Source organism: Phasianus colchicus, chromosome 1, assembly GCF_987193195.1.
Source record: "Phasianus colchicus chromosome 1, bPhaCol1.hap1.1, whole genome shotgun sequence".
Classification (NCBI taxonomy): domain Eukaryota; kingdom Metazoa; phylum Chordata; class Aves; order Galliformes; family Phasianidae; genus Phasianus; species Phasianus colchicus.
This window is the reverse complement of record NC_143436.1, coordinates 133,467,804-133,481,653: the sequence shown is the minus strand read 5'-3', so window position 1 is coordinate 133,481,653 and position 13,850 is coordinate 133,467,804. Positions and strand designations below refer to the sequence as shown.

General features: G+C 41.2%; 1 protein-coding gene across 1 annotated transcript in view; it reads right to left on the bottom strand.

Annotated features, from left to right (window-relative positions):
• Positions 1–13,850, bottom strand: part of TMEM131 (transmembrane protein 131) — a 97,031-nt gene that overhangs the window by 2,395 nt on the left and 80,786 nt on the right. Inside the window, exons 32-40 of the mRNA XM_031605254.2 lie at positions 8,238–8,413; positions 7,738–7,865; positions 6,331–6,455; positions 6,024–6,179; positions 5,142–5,319; positions 4,683–4,804; positions 4,480–4,576; positions 3,374–3,471; positions 1,885–2,048 (exon numbers count right to left, since the gene is read on the bottom strand). Coding sequence (XP_031461114.1) covers positions 1,885–2,048; positions 3,374–3,471; positions 4,480–4,576; positions 4,683–4,804; positions 5,142–5,319; positions 6,024–6,179; positions 6,331–6,455; positions 7,738–7,865; positions 8,238–8,413 — 1,244 coding nt within the window. The remainder of the gene's footprint in view (positions 1–1,884; positions 2,049–3,373; positions 3,472–4,479; positions 4,577–4,682; positions 4,805–5,141; positions 5,320–6,023; positions 6,180–6,330; positions 6,456–7,737; positions 7,866–8,237; positions 8,414–13,850) is intronic.

The following is a 13,850-nucleotide window of genomic DNA, read 5'->3' as shown; positions in this document are numbered from 1 at the left end:
CCCCTCAAAGAACTTGATGCAAAGAGGTGGATAGGAATTTTGAGCATACTAAGGGGTTAACCAGCATCATTCTGACTGTCCAGTGTCACTGGGATGTTGAGTTAAACCAGGGTCACAGTTTCCAACTGTTATATAACTAAATGGTTACATTTAAGCTATACAAGCATTAGACTGCTAAGCCTACAGCAAGAAACAGTGATTCTGCTGCTCAGACAGCATCTCTAACACACTAAACCCACTCTATTTCTTGCTATGGGCGAAAGAGAACTATTCCAGTTTATCCCAAAAAGCACTTAGAGTTTGGCAATTGCTCATGAAGTAGAAGCAGCAACAAGGAAAGGATTGGCAGAGCAATATTTGACAGACACCTATTCCTTTTCAGTGCTTGTGGAGAGAGGCCCAAAGTCACCCAAAGACAGAACTGTATGTAAGAAAATGGAGAGGCTGTTGTGAGAAAGAAACCTGAGGAGGAGTAGCACCAATGCAGCAAGCTTTAAAGGGAGATGAGATGCAGAAGTCAAATGCTATTTAGTACAGAAGGCAAAGAGTTGTGCATAAAATGGGAAAGCAAGAGGACTGAGGGTGATAATCAAAGTCAACTTCCCCAGAATCCTTCCTAGAAAAGAAGGTAATCTAGGAGCCAATATACAGCTACTGTTTGTAGGAAGAGATTTGGCTCTTGTGCCAGAAAAAGGAAATGCACAAGCTCTGGTCTGGTACCTGTCTTGTATTGTCTTTAGCTTCACTTGCAGGAATAGCAAAGGTTTCCTGTTTCCTATTCTGGCTCACCACAAGCATTGAGAAAACGCTGACATTAAAAAGGCCTTGAACATTTCTATCTATTGGCTGCTTTTTGTGACCTCCTTGAATCACTTCTAAAATGCCTTTTTTCTTTCCCCCGCTCAAAATCATTTAAAAGCAGAGACTAAAAATTCTTCTGTATCATTTGCTTGGATTCTGCCTCAGTGCTTCCTGAAGTACAATTCCAGGTAGCTTTTGTGAGTGGTTAGGACATAGCCTGTGAGCTAGAGACTGTTCTGGTTGTCCTCAGCCCTTCCTTCTCTCATGTGAGGAATCAGCCCTCTATGCAAGTAAAAGCAACAGTCTTTCCTTTTTATATCTAGTGATGTACACTATGTACATAGATTCACACAGTAATGTTACAACTGCAGCTTTAAACACACAGCAAGAGAAGGGTCAGCAAATGCAACTGTGCGATGTAGATAGCACCTCTTACTACAGAAACATTTTCAGAAGAAAAGATGAAGAATCATTTCCCCTTGCAGTGAAAACAACTATGCTCTGTTTTCTTCTGATGTGAAGGTATAAGGATGAGAGTGCAATGCTACAATCTGCATGTGTTTGGTGTTTTGTTGTTTTTTTTTTTTTCTCCCTTTTCATCAAGATCTCCAACAACATTAGCAGCCAGTTTAAATGCTTCTATTCAAGCTCAGTCATCTAGTGCTATTTCTAAGCTGAAAAGAATACAGTTGAGTTTTTTGGTTTTCAACCTTATGTTAATTTACAAAGAGGTGCCACACTGGATTCAGCAAGAAGAATCAAAATAGGAAAGTTATCACATTAGTTATTTTGCAACTGTCCATCAAATTAGAAGTGACAGCAGCAGCACAGGAGCAGAATGTCTGAAGCATGTGGAAACGGAACGCATGGCTGTAAATGCTCTCATCACTAATTTCATTATCTGCAAGCAAGCAGACTAACGGCTCATTGTACAAAAGCCACTGCAACTTCAATTCATGGAACTATTAGCACTCAGCTGACCTTTTTCATCTAAATTTATAAAACCTCTAAATAAAATGATACAGCAGATACAGAGCAGGTTGGTAACAGTTACAAAACACTGTATTTGCACCAAATACTCACTGCAGTTGTATGAGTTGGCGAACTTGAGCTTGTAGGCCAGGAGGGTATGGAATCTGTAGCTGAAGGATCCCAGATGGATGATGGAACATGATTGAACTCACTCCAGTTTCTCTGAACATCCTGCCCATATGCAGGTCGAGCTAAACCCAGCTTGCTAAAAACCTCTGAAAAATGTAATGATATAAATCTGAGCACATTACTGTTTCTCCTTGTTCATGAACATCAGCAGATGAACATAGTTCACTGTCCCTTCCCATGTCCTTCTGTTAGGTCCTGCTGCAGGAGAACAGATTAGAAAAGGTCACACACAAACAGATCTCAGGTCACTTGTCCTGTATGGGGCAGTGGCTACAAATTTAGAATCATGATTACAGTGAGAAGAAAAGTTCTACATATACAAAAAAATTCCACAGATTGATACTGAATGAAGTATCTCGGGAACTGTTTACACAAAGGCCAATAGAGAATCTGGTAGAACCATAGCAATACTGCAAATCCTGCTAGTTCAGCAAGTTCACTGTGGTGAAGGAGGTGACTGCACTGAAACAGACTAAGAAGCACAGCACTCCCTACCCAGGTGACTCCTGACATGGGATGTGGCACCAGCTGTGCCCAGCTGAGGCAGGCTGGCCCTGTCTCAACTAAGAGAAAGAAGGACAGCACCAGTGCTAATGGTTCACATGGTGCCTGCACACAGAATTGATCCCGGGCACCTTACTGCCATCCCTCAGAGTCACTGGAGTCAAGTGTTGCAGATGAAGTGAAAGCAGACCTCAAGAATTCTTCAGTAGAGACCCAATTCAGTGACATGCAGATGCCGTATGAAGCTTGTTTTGGTTACTGATCTTCTGCACACACCTTAAAAAATACCACACACCCCCAAACACAGTATGCAAATCTACCTCAAGTATGTAGAGCATCTGTGCCCCACAATATAACCTGCCTGCATCAAGGCCTCATTTCAATAGCCACTTACAGAAAGTTTACCTATCTAAATACAGCAATTAATGGATGGTTAATATGCATCAGTTCATTATACAGCTACACAGATGCTGGAGGAAAACACAAGAGGAAAGCAACATGAAGGATGTGCTGTTGCATCACGTATATAGCAATGGTTTTATGCAAGCGTGAGGTGTTCAGGAAACCACAGGTTTCATAGCACACTTCTGAGACCTACTCTAAAGCTTCAGGGGAAGGATGAAGGGGAGGAAAACAGTGAGAACAGGCAGTGAGAAAAGAAAGACATTCTTCTGAAACCGAGAAACTTCTAAACCACTTGTTTCCAGCAAAACAACATATAAGACTTTCCACCAACTCTCTGAGCTGAAACAGAGTACACCACCAAATGATAAAATGTTTTCCTATACAGTGATCCTTTTGGGGGATAGGTGTGGGAACAGAGCCTGTACTTAGAACAGTGGAATGGAAATACACCATTTCTTTACCTGTATTTAAGTACTGAAAATATTTGAAAAAATACACTCACCTCCAGTTAAGTTAAAAGAATGTCCAAATGCAGAGAATGAATTGAGAGGTGTGAAGTCAGGACTGCTGGGGTTGCTGATAGGACTCCACAAACCCGAACTGAATAATAAGGAGTAATGGGAAAGAAATATGCATTAACAGTCTCACCAACAGTAACATTGTGCTGGTCCAAACAGAAATATGTACAAATGTGCATGTATACATGCACACACACTATACATATGTACAAAAATATAAAATGGTGCCTAAGACTTGTAAATAAGCTTATTTTTGTTTTAAAAAATGATGACAGGGAAACACCATTATCCTGTATGTAGAACGCTGTGCAGTAGATACAATGCTCTGTCTGTATGCTGACATCCAACAAAGAGCAACTCTATTTTTCAGAAGAATCACAGGCTCCAGAATGCAGCTCAGCTTTCTGACAAGGAGAGCAAACTCAGAACTGCTGAGAAGGGATACAAATGCTCGCATTCTAGCTTGTGGATAAGTTTCTTGAAAATACAGATGGGTTAACTGGAACTGGTGATAAATATTTACATAAACAAACCAAGAACTGACCCACAAATCTTGCACAGAAAAGCAATTCCTCTGTATATTGAAACTCGATTTCAAGTCTCACTCCTAGTTCGGAAAACCTACCAGACAAAAAAGGCAGCGTGATTGGAAAAGATCAGAAATCCCCACTGCACTGAGGAATACAACTAAGCATGGCTATACTCTGCTTCTACTCAGAACACAAGGTCCTGTTACTGTCCTGGTTTCAGAGTTAAAACAGAGTAACAGATATTGCCGTACAGTGCAAAATCCTGCCTGTGAATTATTTTGAGTCACCTTGGTACCCACTCCTAAACAATCAAAGAGCCAAGCTGAAGTCTCCTTCTTTGGATGCTCAGGGGACACAAAATTGTCAAGTTACTGGGAATGAGAGTGGAAGTCCCCATCATATCCAGAATGTCTCTCTTTGCCCTTCTGAGAGATTCACAAAAAATAAACATTCATAAACAGAACCAGGATAAACTCCATTCACTGCCTTCAAAATGCCACTATTTTCTTACAGTCTCTTTTCTAAGAGCTCAGGTATTTCCAAAAGGTATGAACACTTACCTGTCAGAGCCATCACTGTCAACAACTGCATGGGAAATGCTGATATTGCTGGCAACTTCTGTCTTTGCTGGGGGAACCTTTGGTAAGCCACTGCCACCTGCAACAATAAATCTAAAATGAGACAGAAATAAACCAACTGACCAAACAGACTGAATATTCTGGAAATATGCAGAGGTATTTATTATGCCAGGCTGGTACAGTACCTGGACTCTTGTCATAACCTGCAGCAACAGCAGCAAAAGTGGGGTTTCCATTCCTTCCTGGAAGAGAAGCTGCCTTTGCCAGCTTGTGTTTGGTACCACTGGGCTGCTTGCTTTTTGTTTCACTTAAAGGGGAGGAAAAAAGTGGGGAAAAAAAGTTTATGGTTTTAGACTTCAGTACTTTGATAAATAAGCAATAATTTAATCTCGTATTTAAAAAAAAAACACTAGCAGTAGTTCAACAGTTTACGTAGGTGCACATTTCTATAAACTAGCAAGTTGTAACAAACTCCCCCAAAACATAAATAGCACTCCACAACGTGCACAGTAATATCTGCAAAAAAACAGTTTCCAGAGGAAGAGGAAATGGGTACAAGAAAAGAGATGCACCATATCAAGCACAGTGGTTCCTTAAGCATTCTGTGCGTGTAAAATTAGGAGGAGGTGCAGATCCAAACTCACTTGCTGCAGCTGCTGTTCACAATGCTGCTGTAGGTGCCTCCTCGTGGCCCAAAAGCTAAGGATGCAGGAGGAGGAGGAGGAGGAGATGGAGAGGCAGGTGTAGGTGAGGGCTGTCGCTGTTTCAGGAAAGCATCTGCATTCATGGTTTGTAGAGAGAGTTTATACAGGTTGTCCGTAGCTATATAAAGAAGCACAAAAGACTCATGTAGTATTACATTAAGATGACGGCTACTCAAACTCTGCTATAAATTCCATTTCAAGAATTATTTCTAAGACTGTTCCCAGTCATTAAAGTAGCAGCTCCTTTCTTATTTTCACCTACTACTATTCAGGTTTACTGACTACTGTGAGACGATTTCGATGAAAGCGTGAAGGCAAACAGGAAGGAAAAGAATGGAACTACCAGCCTAAGCAAGAGCTGCAGGAAGGGCTGACTTTACGATCACATGCAACCAAGAGGAAAATGACTCGTTTCTTACCAAGGCCTTAAAATACAACCAAAAAACTCGTAATAGTGCACCACCCTAACCACTGCAACAAGGAGCTTTCAGTGTTTCCTCTCAAGGAGGGATCACTTAATTTCAACTTTTTCTTTCTCATTTTTCTGCAGCCAAACTCAACTTGCTGTAGAAAATACATTTTGTTTTCAAGCAGTAATTCTCAATTCCTCAGCAGTTTCTGAAAAACTGTGGAATGAGTGACATTTTGCCCATGTGGTGTTCAAATCTCCCAACTGTACCGGATGCTATCGATATTAGACTTACTGCAGAAAATGGGAGCATAGATATGCAGGGAATAAAAGCTAGGCTAAAAACAGATCAAGCCTGCCTACAGATATGCATTGCAGGAGACTAATTCTGTCATTCTCCAGCGATTACTCACAGCTGCCAGCTTTGTGAAGTGGCACGGAGTCCCACTCTGGTGGAGGAGAATCCTTTTCACCTTCTGAGCTGCTGGTGTTTCCTAGCTCCTGTCCAGAACCACTGGGGAGAAACTTTGATAATACTGATGGCCTGCTCTCTATTAACTTGTTTGGACCTATTAACAAAAAAAGAAAAAATAATAATAATCATCAGTGGATAATAAAGCAAGTAGCTTTCTTAACATTAAACTTCAGATTAAGCTTTCAAAAGCAAGCAGATTGAAAGTCCCAAGATATTTGTGATACGTGAAAATAGCCTCACACTACCTCTTGTTTTTGGAAGGTTTCTTGATTTGGACACATTCGTCAAGAGGTGCTGTGTGGATACCTTGGATGGAAAGGTTTTGCGCTGCTTGTTTTCCAGTGGGGGAGTAAAAGGTAATTCCAAGGAACTAAATGAAAACAGAGATCCATTTATTTTTTTTTGCTTTCAGAAGTGCTGCAGGACATACATATACATTTACCATACAGGCTTTACACAAAAGATTGCTCTCCTGTGGCTTCCTCCTATTGAGCTTATGCTCACCTTGAAAGTGATTCATAAGCACAGTTTTGCTGTCATCTCTTCTATTTCCCCTACATACAACTCCATCCTTTCACCCTTCCTAACCTTAGCTCATCTCCTTCCCACAAGGGCATTCCAGCTCATTTTCCAGGACTAGAAAGCCTGCTCAATCACACAGTGATAACCAGGAGATGGCAATTGCAGTTTTTCCTCTCTGTTGCCAATCGCATGCTCCTGATACGCTACTGCCCCAAATGCACAAGATAACTGATCACAAAACTACTCCAACCCATCAAATGTATTTGGCTATATATTGTTCCTTTTCTCCAGCTGTTTGATTTTGCCCCAGATGCCATACATTTTCTAAAGAAAACTGTTGTATTCATGTCTTGGAGAAGAATTCCAACTCAATTTGGGCCTCTGAATATTGTCACATACAACAAGCTTGTGATTTAGAAGACAGAGGAAAATGTATAATAGTAAGAAGAAAAAATAGAAGGGGACATTGTCTGGCCACATTTTAAGAAATACTTTGAAGAAAATGAATGCATATGCATACCAATTACTCAGTCTAAATCTCAGTCTAGTATTAACTACAGCAACAGACCAAAGAACAATCCAACATACCACACCTCAGCAAAGTTTACTTTTGTGGCTCTCCAATACTCATTTTGTTTTAGAACTGCAGAATGAGATTTCAAAATGAAACTGTCTATAGCAAGGCTGAGGTTCTTTATTTTTCCCTTCTCTATCATCTGCAACCTCTCAGGAAGGGAATGGCACTGGCAGCAAACATCTCCTTTAACAACATACCCAAGACACTGATAGCTGTAACTTTGTCACAAGTAACTAAAGGTGCTTATGTTACAGTGCTGCCACTGCACAAAAACTCCCCTAGAAATGTTTACTCTATTTTGTATCTGTTATTACAAAAAAACTTGCCATCGCTTAACCCCATTTTCTCTCTGGATTTAGTTCTCATATTATTGACCGCACATCAAATAATCATTTACAAGCTTCAGATGTTCCCTGATACCATGAAGGAAGCAGAAGCTGCCTGGAGCTGTAGGTGCTGCTGTCAATTATCCAGTCAGGCAGCCACAACAATAGAATACACAGACGGTTATCGATCCATCTTCCATGATGCCTTCCTGCTTTGTTGTGCTTACCTGGTTTTCACATCTACAGGGATTTCTTTCTTGATACTTGTTAGCAGTTTTTTACTTTTCTGTTTTATTTGCACCATTTCATTTTCAGGTTTTTCCGGTGTAACTTTTCCCTTTTGTTTTTCAGGTTCCTATAAAAGACATTATGATAGGATGTCTGCATTGATCAAATGTGTATGTGTTTTCTTCAGCAGATAGAATAGGCTAGGAGCACACACAGAGACAACTACTACACTTCTGCTGACAACCAATAGCTCATTCTAACCACAGTCACTGAGGCACTTTCAGTCCTGAGACGACATAATTCAATCATGTTGACACTGTTCTTTTGTAAAAGAGGAAGCAGTAGTGAAAGCAAGGACCGTGAAAGGGGATTTTTTATAATTAACCTTCTTCCACTGCTAGCTATTGCAGCATATGAAAGTAGGGGAAAAAAAGAGACCCCATTCCCAAGTGCCATGCTCCTCTAACAGGCAATCCGCCTTTTATTAGCAATGCTGTACCTCTTTGAGAAGTGTTTCTGTATCTGGGTTGGAGGTTTCAGTTGTGGTTGAAGAACTGTCATCATCTGCCAAGGAATCCTTCAGTTCATCTTCCTGTTGCTTCCCTTTTCCTCTTCTGTCCTTTTCTTCCCGTTTCTTTTGTGGCTTTGCCTTCCGCTGAAGTGCCTTCCCTTTCCCTGAGGAGATAAGAACACTTCAGATTCCCATCAGCAGTACGCTGCAATGGGTTTGTTCACTTCATTTCAGAGGCTAACCCACACGATAAAACCTCTGAAGTTAGCTCCTAACGTCTAACTCCATTGCCTCTCTGCAGATGTGGGCACCTGGTTGCACAGAGTGCTTCTCTGCTACATTCCCGGTGTTCCTTTTGAATACCTTATAATTCAAATTGACTGTGCCACCACATAAAAGTGAATTTAGACGTGGACTTCAGAAATTGGTACAAGCTTTATCATTCTAACAAAGGAAGAACTAAAAGGCTTAGCATCCTTACCAGTTCAAACACAAAACAAAGTCTAAGAATAAGACTAGTGCAGATGTGACTATATAAGCTATACTATGGTTAGCTTAGCAATGATGGGTGCATATCTCTCTCTAGAAATCTCACACCCAAATATAGCAACTTTCCTCAATATATTTTACTTTTTCAAAGTGTACTGTATATTAAGAGCCATGGCTAAGCTGACTAAAATTATTTGGCTTGACATACTTAAGTGTTACTGCATCTCAATGTAAAAAAAAAAGTAGTGCATTGAACACTCCAGGGAGTGTTTAATCACCTTTCTTGAAGCAATCCACATAAATAGTGCTAGTCAAACAATTGATCGTGTTTTTCTTACATTTTCTACAGGCTAACAAATGGAGAAGAGAATAAACTCAAAATGCAGAGGTTTAAGAACCTTCAAAACAAAGCCTGAGGTCCTGGGCTTGTAAAATAGAAGACTATAAAGCAGACACCTAGGGAAAATAACAGTTATTGAGAAAAGTATTAATACAGAGAACTGCATGCACATGTGGAGACAACATCGTCTCACCACTGCCTCTTGCTGTTGTTGTACAGGATAAATGCATTCAAAGTACCCTTATTGTGCCTTTTGGTAGACATGATACATACTTTATCAGAAAATCTTCCTGAGATACTATCACTCAGACTAAGTATCTTCCTTAACACGCCACCCAGTGCCTGCCCTCCTGCTTCCAGGATGGACTTCACATACTCCAAGACTCAGCTAAACTGTGTCGAGTAAGTGAAATAAAAAACTAGGATTTGTACCAGCTCACATCAGAATTTATTTTGGTAGAACAACAACGATGGCTGTCCTGTTTAATTTGACAATTTGTCCCTCAGGGAAAGTTTGTACCAAAACACAGATTTGCCTCCAGTATTTTGGTAAATACCAGATAGGCATCAAAGGGCAGCATCTTCACATTTTGCTTCTTTCAGATGTTTTCAGTAACAATAAGAACAACATTGCAGATTGTTTTTAACATGAATGCAAATGCAAGCATAAACACAAGTAGCTCTGTATATAAATTTTCTAGGGGTCAGCCTCACACTTACGGGGGTGTTCTATTTTTGCCTCAGAAAGCCTCATGCCAATATTCACATCACCCTTAGTCTACATTCAGAACTGCTGAACAGCCTAATGCTCACCGTTAGAAAATTCTCTCTAAAATCACAGAATCCTTAATGGTGGAAGGGACCCTTAAAGGCCATCTAGTCCAAAGCCCCTGCAATGAACAGGGACACCTACAGGTAGATCAAGGTGCTCAGAGTCCCATCTAACTTGCCCTTGGATGTCTCCAGGGACCCCATCCACCACCTGTCTGGGCAGCCTGTGCCAGCGCCTCACAACCCCCACTGTAAAGACTTTAACATCTGTCCTAAAACACAAATATAACTCAAAGCAGCTGTTTAACACAGAACTAATATAGCCTCTGCAGTACTCTGCTAAGAACTAAGTTTTAAGAACACGAAACAAGAAGACTGAGGGCTGAAATCCGGCAGAAGACATTCTGACATAGAATTTTAATTCAGAAACTACTGTTCTTGCAAGTGTCTGCAAAGAGACTAGCTGTTTATCTGAAGACAAAGATCAGTGTGCATGTGCAGATCTGGATAGATAATGGAACTTCCTCTTAAGGTTTACATTTTAAAGAGTGTGAATGGAAATGGGCAAGCTTTACTTGATGTGCTGAGCTTTTGAGAGTCAAGTTATAGATTACAGATAATGCTCAGTTGTTATATAAAGCTTATCCAAAGAAGCCTGCATTAATAGATCTGTGATTATTTGATCTGAGCTGGCAAAGAAGTCAAGAAAACTATCTGGACTGCAAAATATAATAAAATATTCATTATATACTGTGCAATAAATAATACATTTAAATACTCATTATACCACCACACCAAAGCACAAATGGTGCAAAGCCTCTTTAACAGTAAGAAAAAAAAGTGAACTATCTGAATGCATTTGTAAACAAAAAGTTAAAAAAAACAAGTCATGTCAAAAAGTGAACCCCACATAAGTGATAAAGACTGAAGAATTTTATCATATTTTCAACAGCTTTACCAAACTGATAGACAAATAACAAAAGTGCAGATCTAAAGATGTATTTAAGTATGACTGAAAAAAGTAATCCATCTATCAAACACTTAGGAGCAGCTGTTTGCTAAGATGAGATCCCAGTACAAAGGCTGCTAGAAACTGCTATGGTGTATCTATGTTAACCTTTTTGCACCTTATTATTTGGATCCGAAATACGTTTCTGAAACAAAACTCAACCATCCACACATACTGCTTAGCAGCTGCACTGTAGAGCAGTCTTGGAGTGCAGGAATCACTTCCTCTGCAGACTGAACTACAAAAGGAAGATGCACTCCAGAAGCACTCCCAACCTCCTCAGGCATTCAAGTACACAGTCTGGATCAGCCCACCGTAAATCCTCTCAGAATTGCCCCACGGAGATGATTCTCTTCTTCACCTACCAGCCACATTGCTACACAAAGCTCCAGTGCCACACTATTTGCTGATATAGACACTCAGCATGAAACCCACGTACAGCTGTGTCATTTGCTGAAGTGCCACTTCAGCTTTATAAAATGGATACCTGGCAAGCTAGTTATAATTCTTTTACCATTAACTCTTCCTACCACATCCACTTGCATAAATGGAACAGAAAAAGAAAAAAACCATCAACAACCCAAATAAGTAAATAAACAGAAACAAGAAGAAAGTAGCAAGTTTTAGCAGGATCCCCAAAAACTCGGGGCTTTAGTGTCCCATTTCAAAGTCCAAATGCAACAACACATCCATTCTCAAGTATTTAAGACTTTACTGCTCATTACTAAATACTGTGAAACTTCCCTCTGTCAACGGTTTACAGGCTGGTTCGGCCCAGCTCCGAAGCTCTCACCCTCTAGCTCTGCTTGGAGTCTGTCTTGTTCAATTATGAGAGTATTTAGTTCAATTTGGAGGGTGTCGAGTTTGGATTGAAGGGAGTTTTGCTCAGATTTGAAGGCATCTCGTTGAGATTGGACATTCCTTCTCTCAGCTCAGAGATTTTCCCCTTCAGCTTGGAGACTTTCTTCCTCAGCTTGGAGACAGTCTGTCAACGGTTTACGGGCTGGTTCAGCCCAGTTCCGTGACCAGCGGGGCGGAGGGATCTGCAGATCCGCGCCTCCAGAAAAAGGGAACAGGGGACCCCAAAATAATTAAAAACAGCGGCAACGATCTGAGGAGAAACAAACTAATTTACTAAATATACTATCAGAATGCAAGATAACACACTATAATACAATATAATTAAATTTGAAGCTAATAAATCAAATATAATGAGAGACAGAATGTCCGAAAGGTGGGTAGGCCTCACCACAACGCGGAGAGCTGAGGTGAGATGCGCAGTCCAGTTGAGCAGCAGGGAGAAAAAGGGAGGAGAGCCGACGAAGAGCAGGCAAAAGAAGAGCACATCAGGTGACCTTCCCAGGAGTTGTATCTCGAGACTCTCTGTGACCGCAAAGTCCCCTGGGGAATGTAGTTCTTCTTCTCTTCCAGGCAGGTACCCAGAGCTTGAGCATTAACAGTTAAACTCCCACTGCCCCACATGATGTTATGATGTGGAATACCGAAAACCAAAAATCACAAAACCATGACATTCCACCCCTTATTCTACATCACTACATCATGCTTAACATATACAAACAAAATATATTTACCAAACACTAAACACATGCACACACAAACCTGTATATATACATGGAATTACCGACTGCACTCCCCCAACATCAAATTCCCTTGTGGTACACATTGAACATCCCCATTTTTCTGCATCACCCACCAAGTGGACCCAGGTCCCTGGGCAAAAACAGTTCCACGAAGAGGTTTGCCCTTCCCAGAAGCTGGAAAGACCCGAACCACTTTTCCCAGCATGTTCTTTACATGTACTACAGGGACCTTATCTCCCTTGACAGTATGTAGGGAGCTAGCAGGACCATCACGATTGATAGATCCTCTAGTATTGACCAACCAGGTGGCTTCTGCCAAATGCTTCTCCCAATGCTTAAATGTTCCGCCACCTATTGCTTTCAACATGGTTTTTAACAACCCATTGTAGCGTTCAATTTTACCAGAGGCTGGTGCATGGTAGGGGATATGATAAATCCACTCAATGCCATGATCTTTGGCCCAAGTATTTACAAGAGAATTTTTGAAATGAGTCCCGTTATCTGACTCAATTCTTTCTGGGGTGCCATGTCACCACAGGACTTGTTTCTCAAGACCCAATATGGTGTTTCGGGCGGTAGCATGGGGTACTGCATATGTTTCAAGCCACCCAGTAGTTGCCTCTACCATAGTAAGCACATAACGCTTACCACTGCGAGATCGTGGCAAGGTGATATAATCAACCTGCCATGCCTCCCCATATTTATACTTTTGCCATCGCCCTTCCTCCCAGAGAGGTTTCATCCTCTTGGCTTGTTTAATCGTGGCGCATATGTCACAGTCATGAATAACCTGTGAAATAGCATCCATAGTTAAGTCCACCCCTCGGTCTCTAGCCCATTTGTATGTTGCATCTCTTCCTTGGTGACCCGAGGTCTCATGAGCCCACCAAGCTAGAAATAAGTCACCCTTGTTCTGCCAATCCAGGTCTACTTGAGCCACCTCAATTTTGGCAGCTCGATCAACCTGATGGTTATTTTTCTGTTCTTCAGTAGCCCGACTCTTGGGCACATGAGCATCTACATGGCGCACCTTTACAACAATATTCTTTATTCGGGCAGCAATATCTTTCCACAGTTCAGCAGCCCAAATGGGTTTACCCCTTCTTTGCCAGTTGTTCTGTTCCCACTGCTGTAACCACCCCCATAGAGCATTTGCCACCATCCATGAGTCAGTGTAAAGGTAAAGCATTGGCCACCTCTCCCGTTCAGCAACATCTAAGGCCAGTTGGACAGCCTTTACCTCTGCAAATTGGCTTGATTCTCCTTTCCCTTCAGTGGCCTCTGCAACTTGTCGTGTGGGGCTCCACACAGCAGCTTTCCATCTGCGATGTTTCCCCACAATACGACACGATCCATCAGTGAACAGGGCATATGCCTTTTCATTTTCTGGT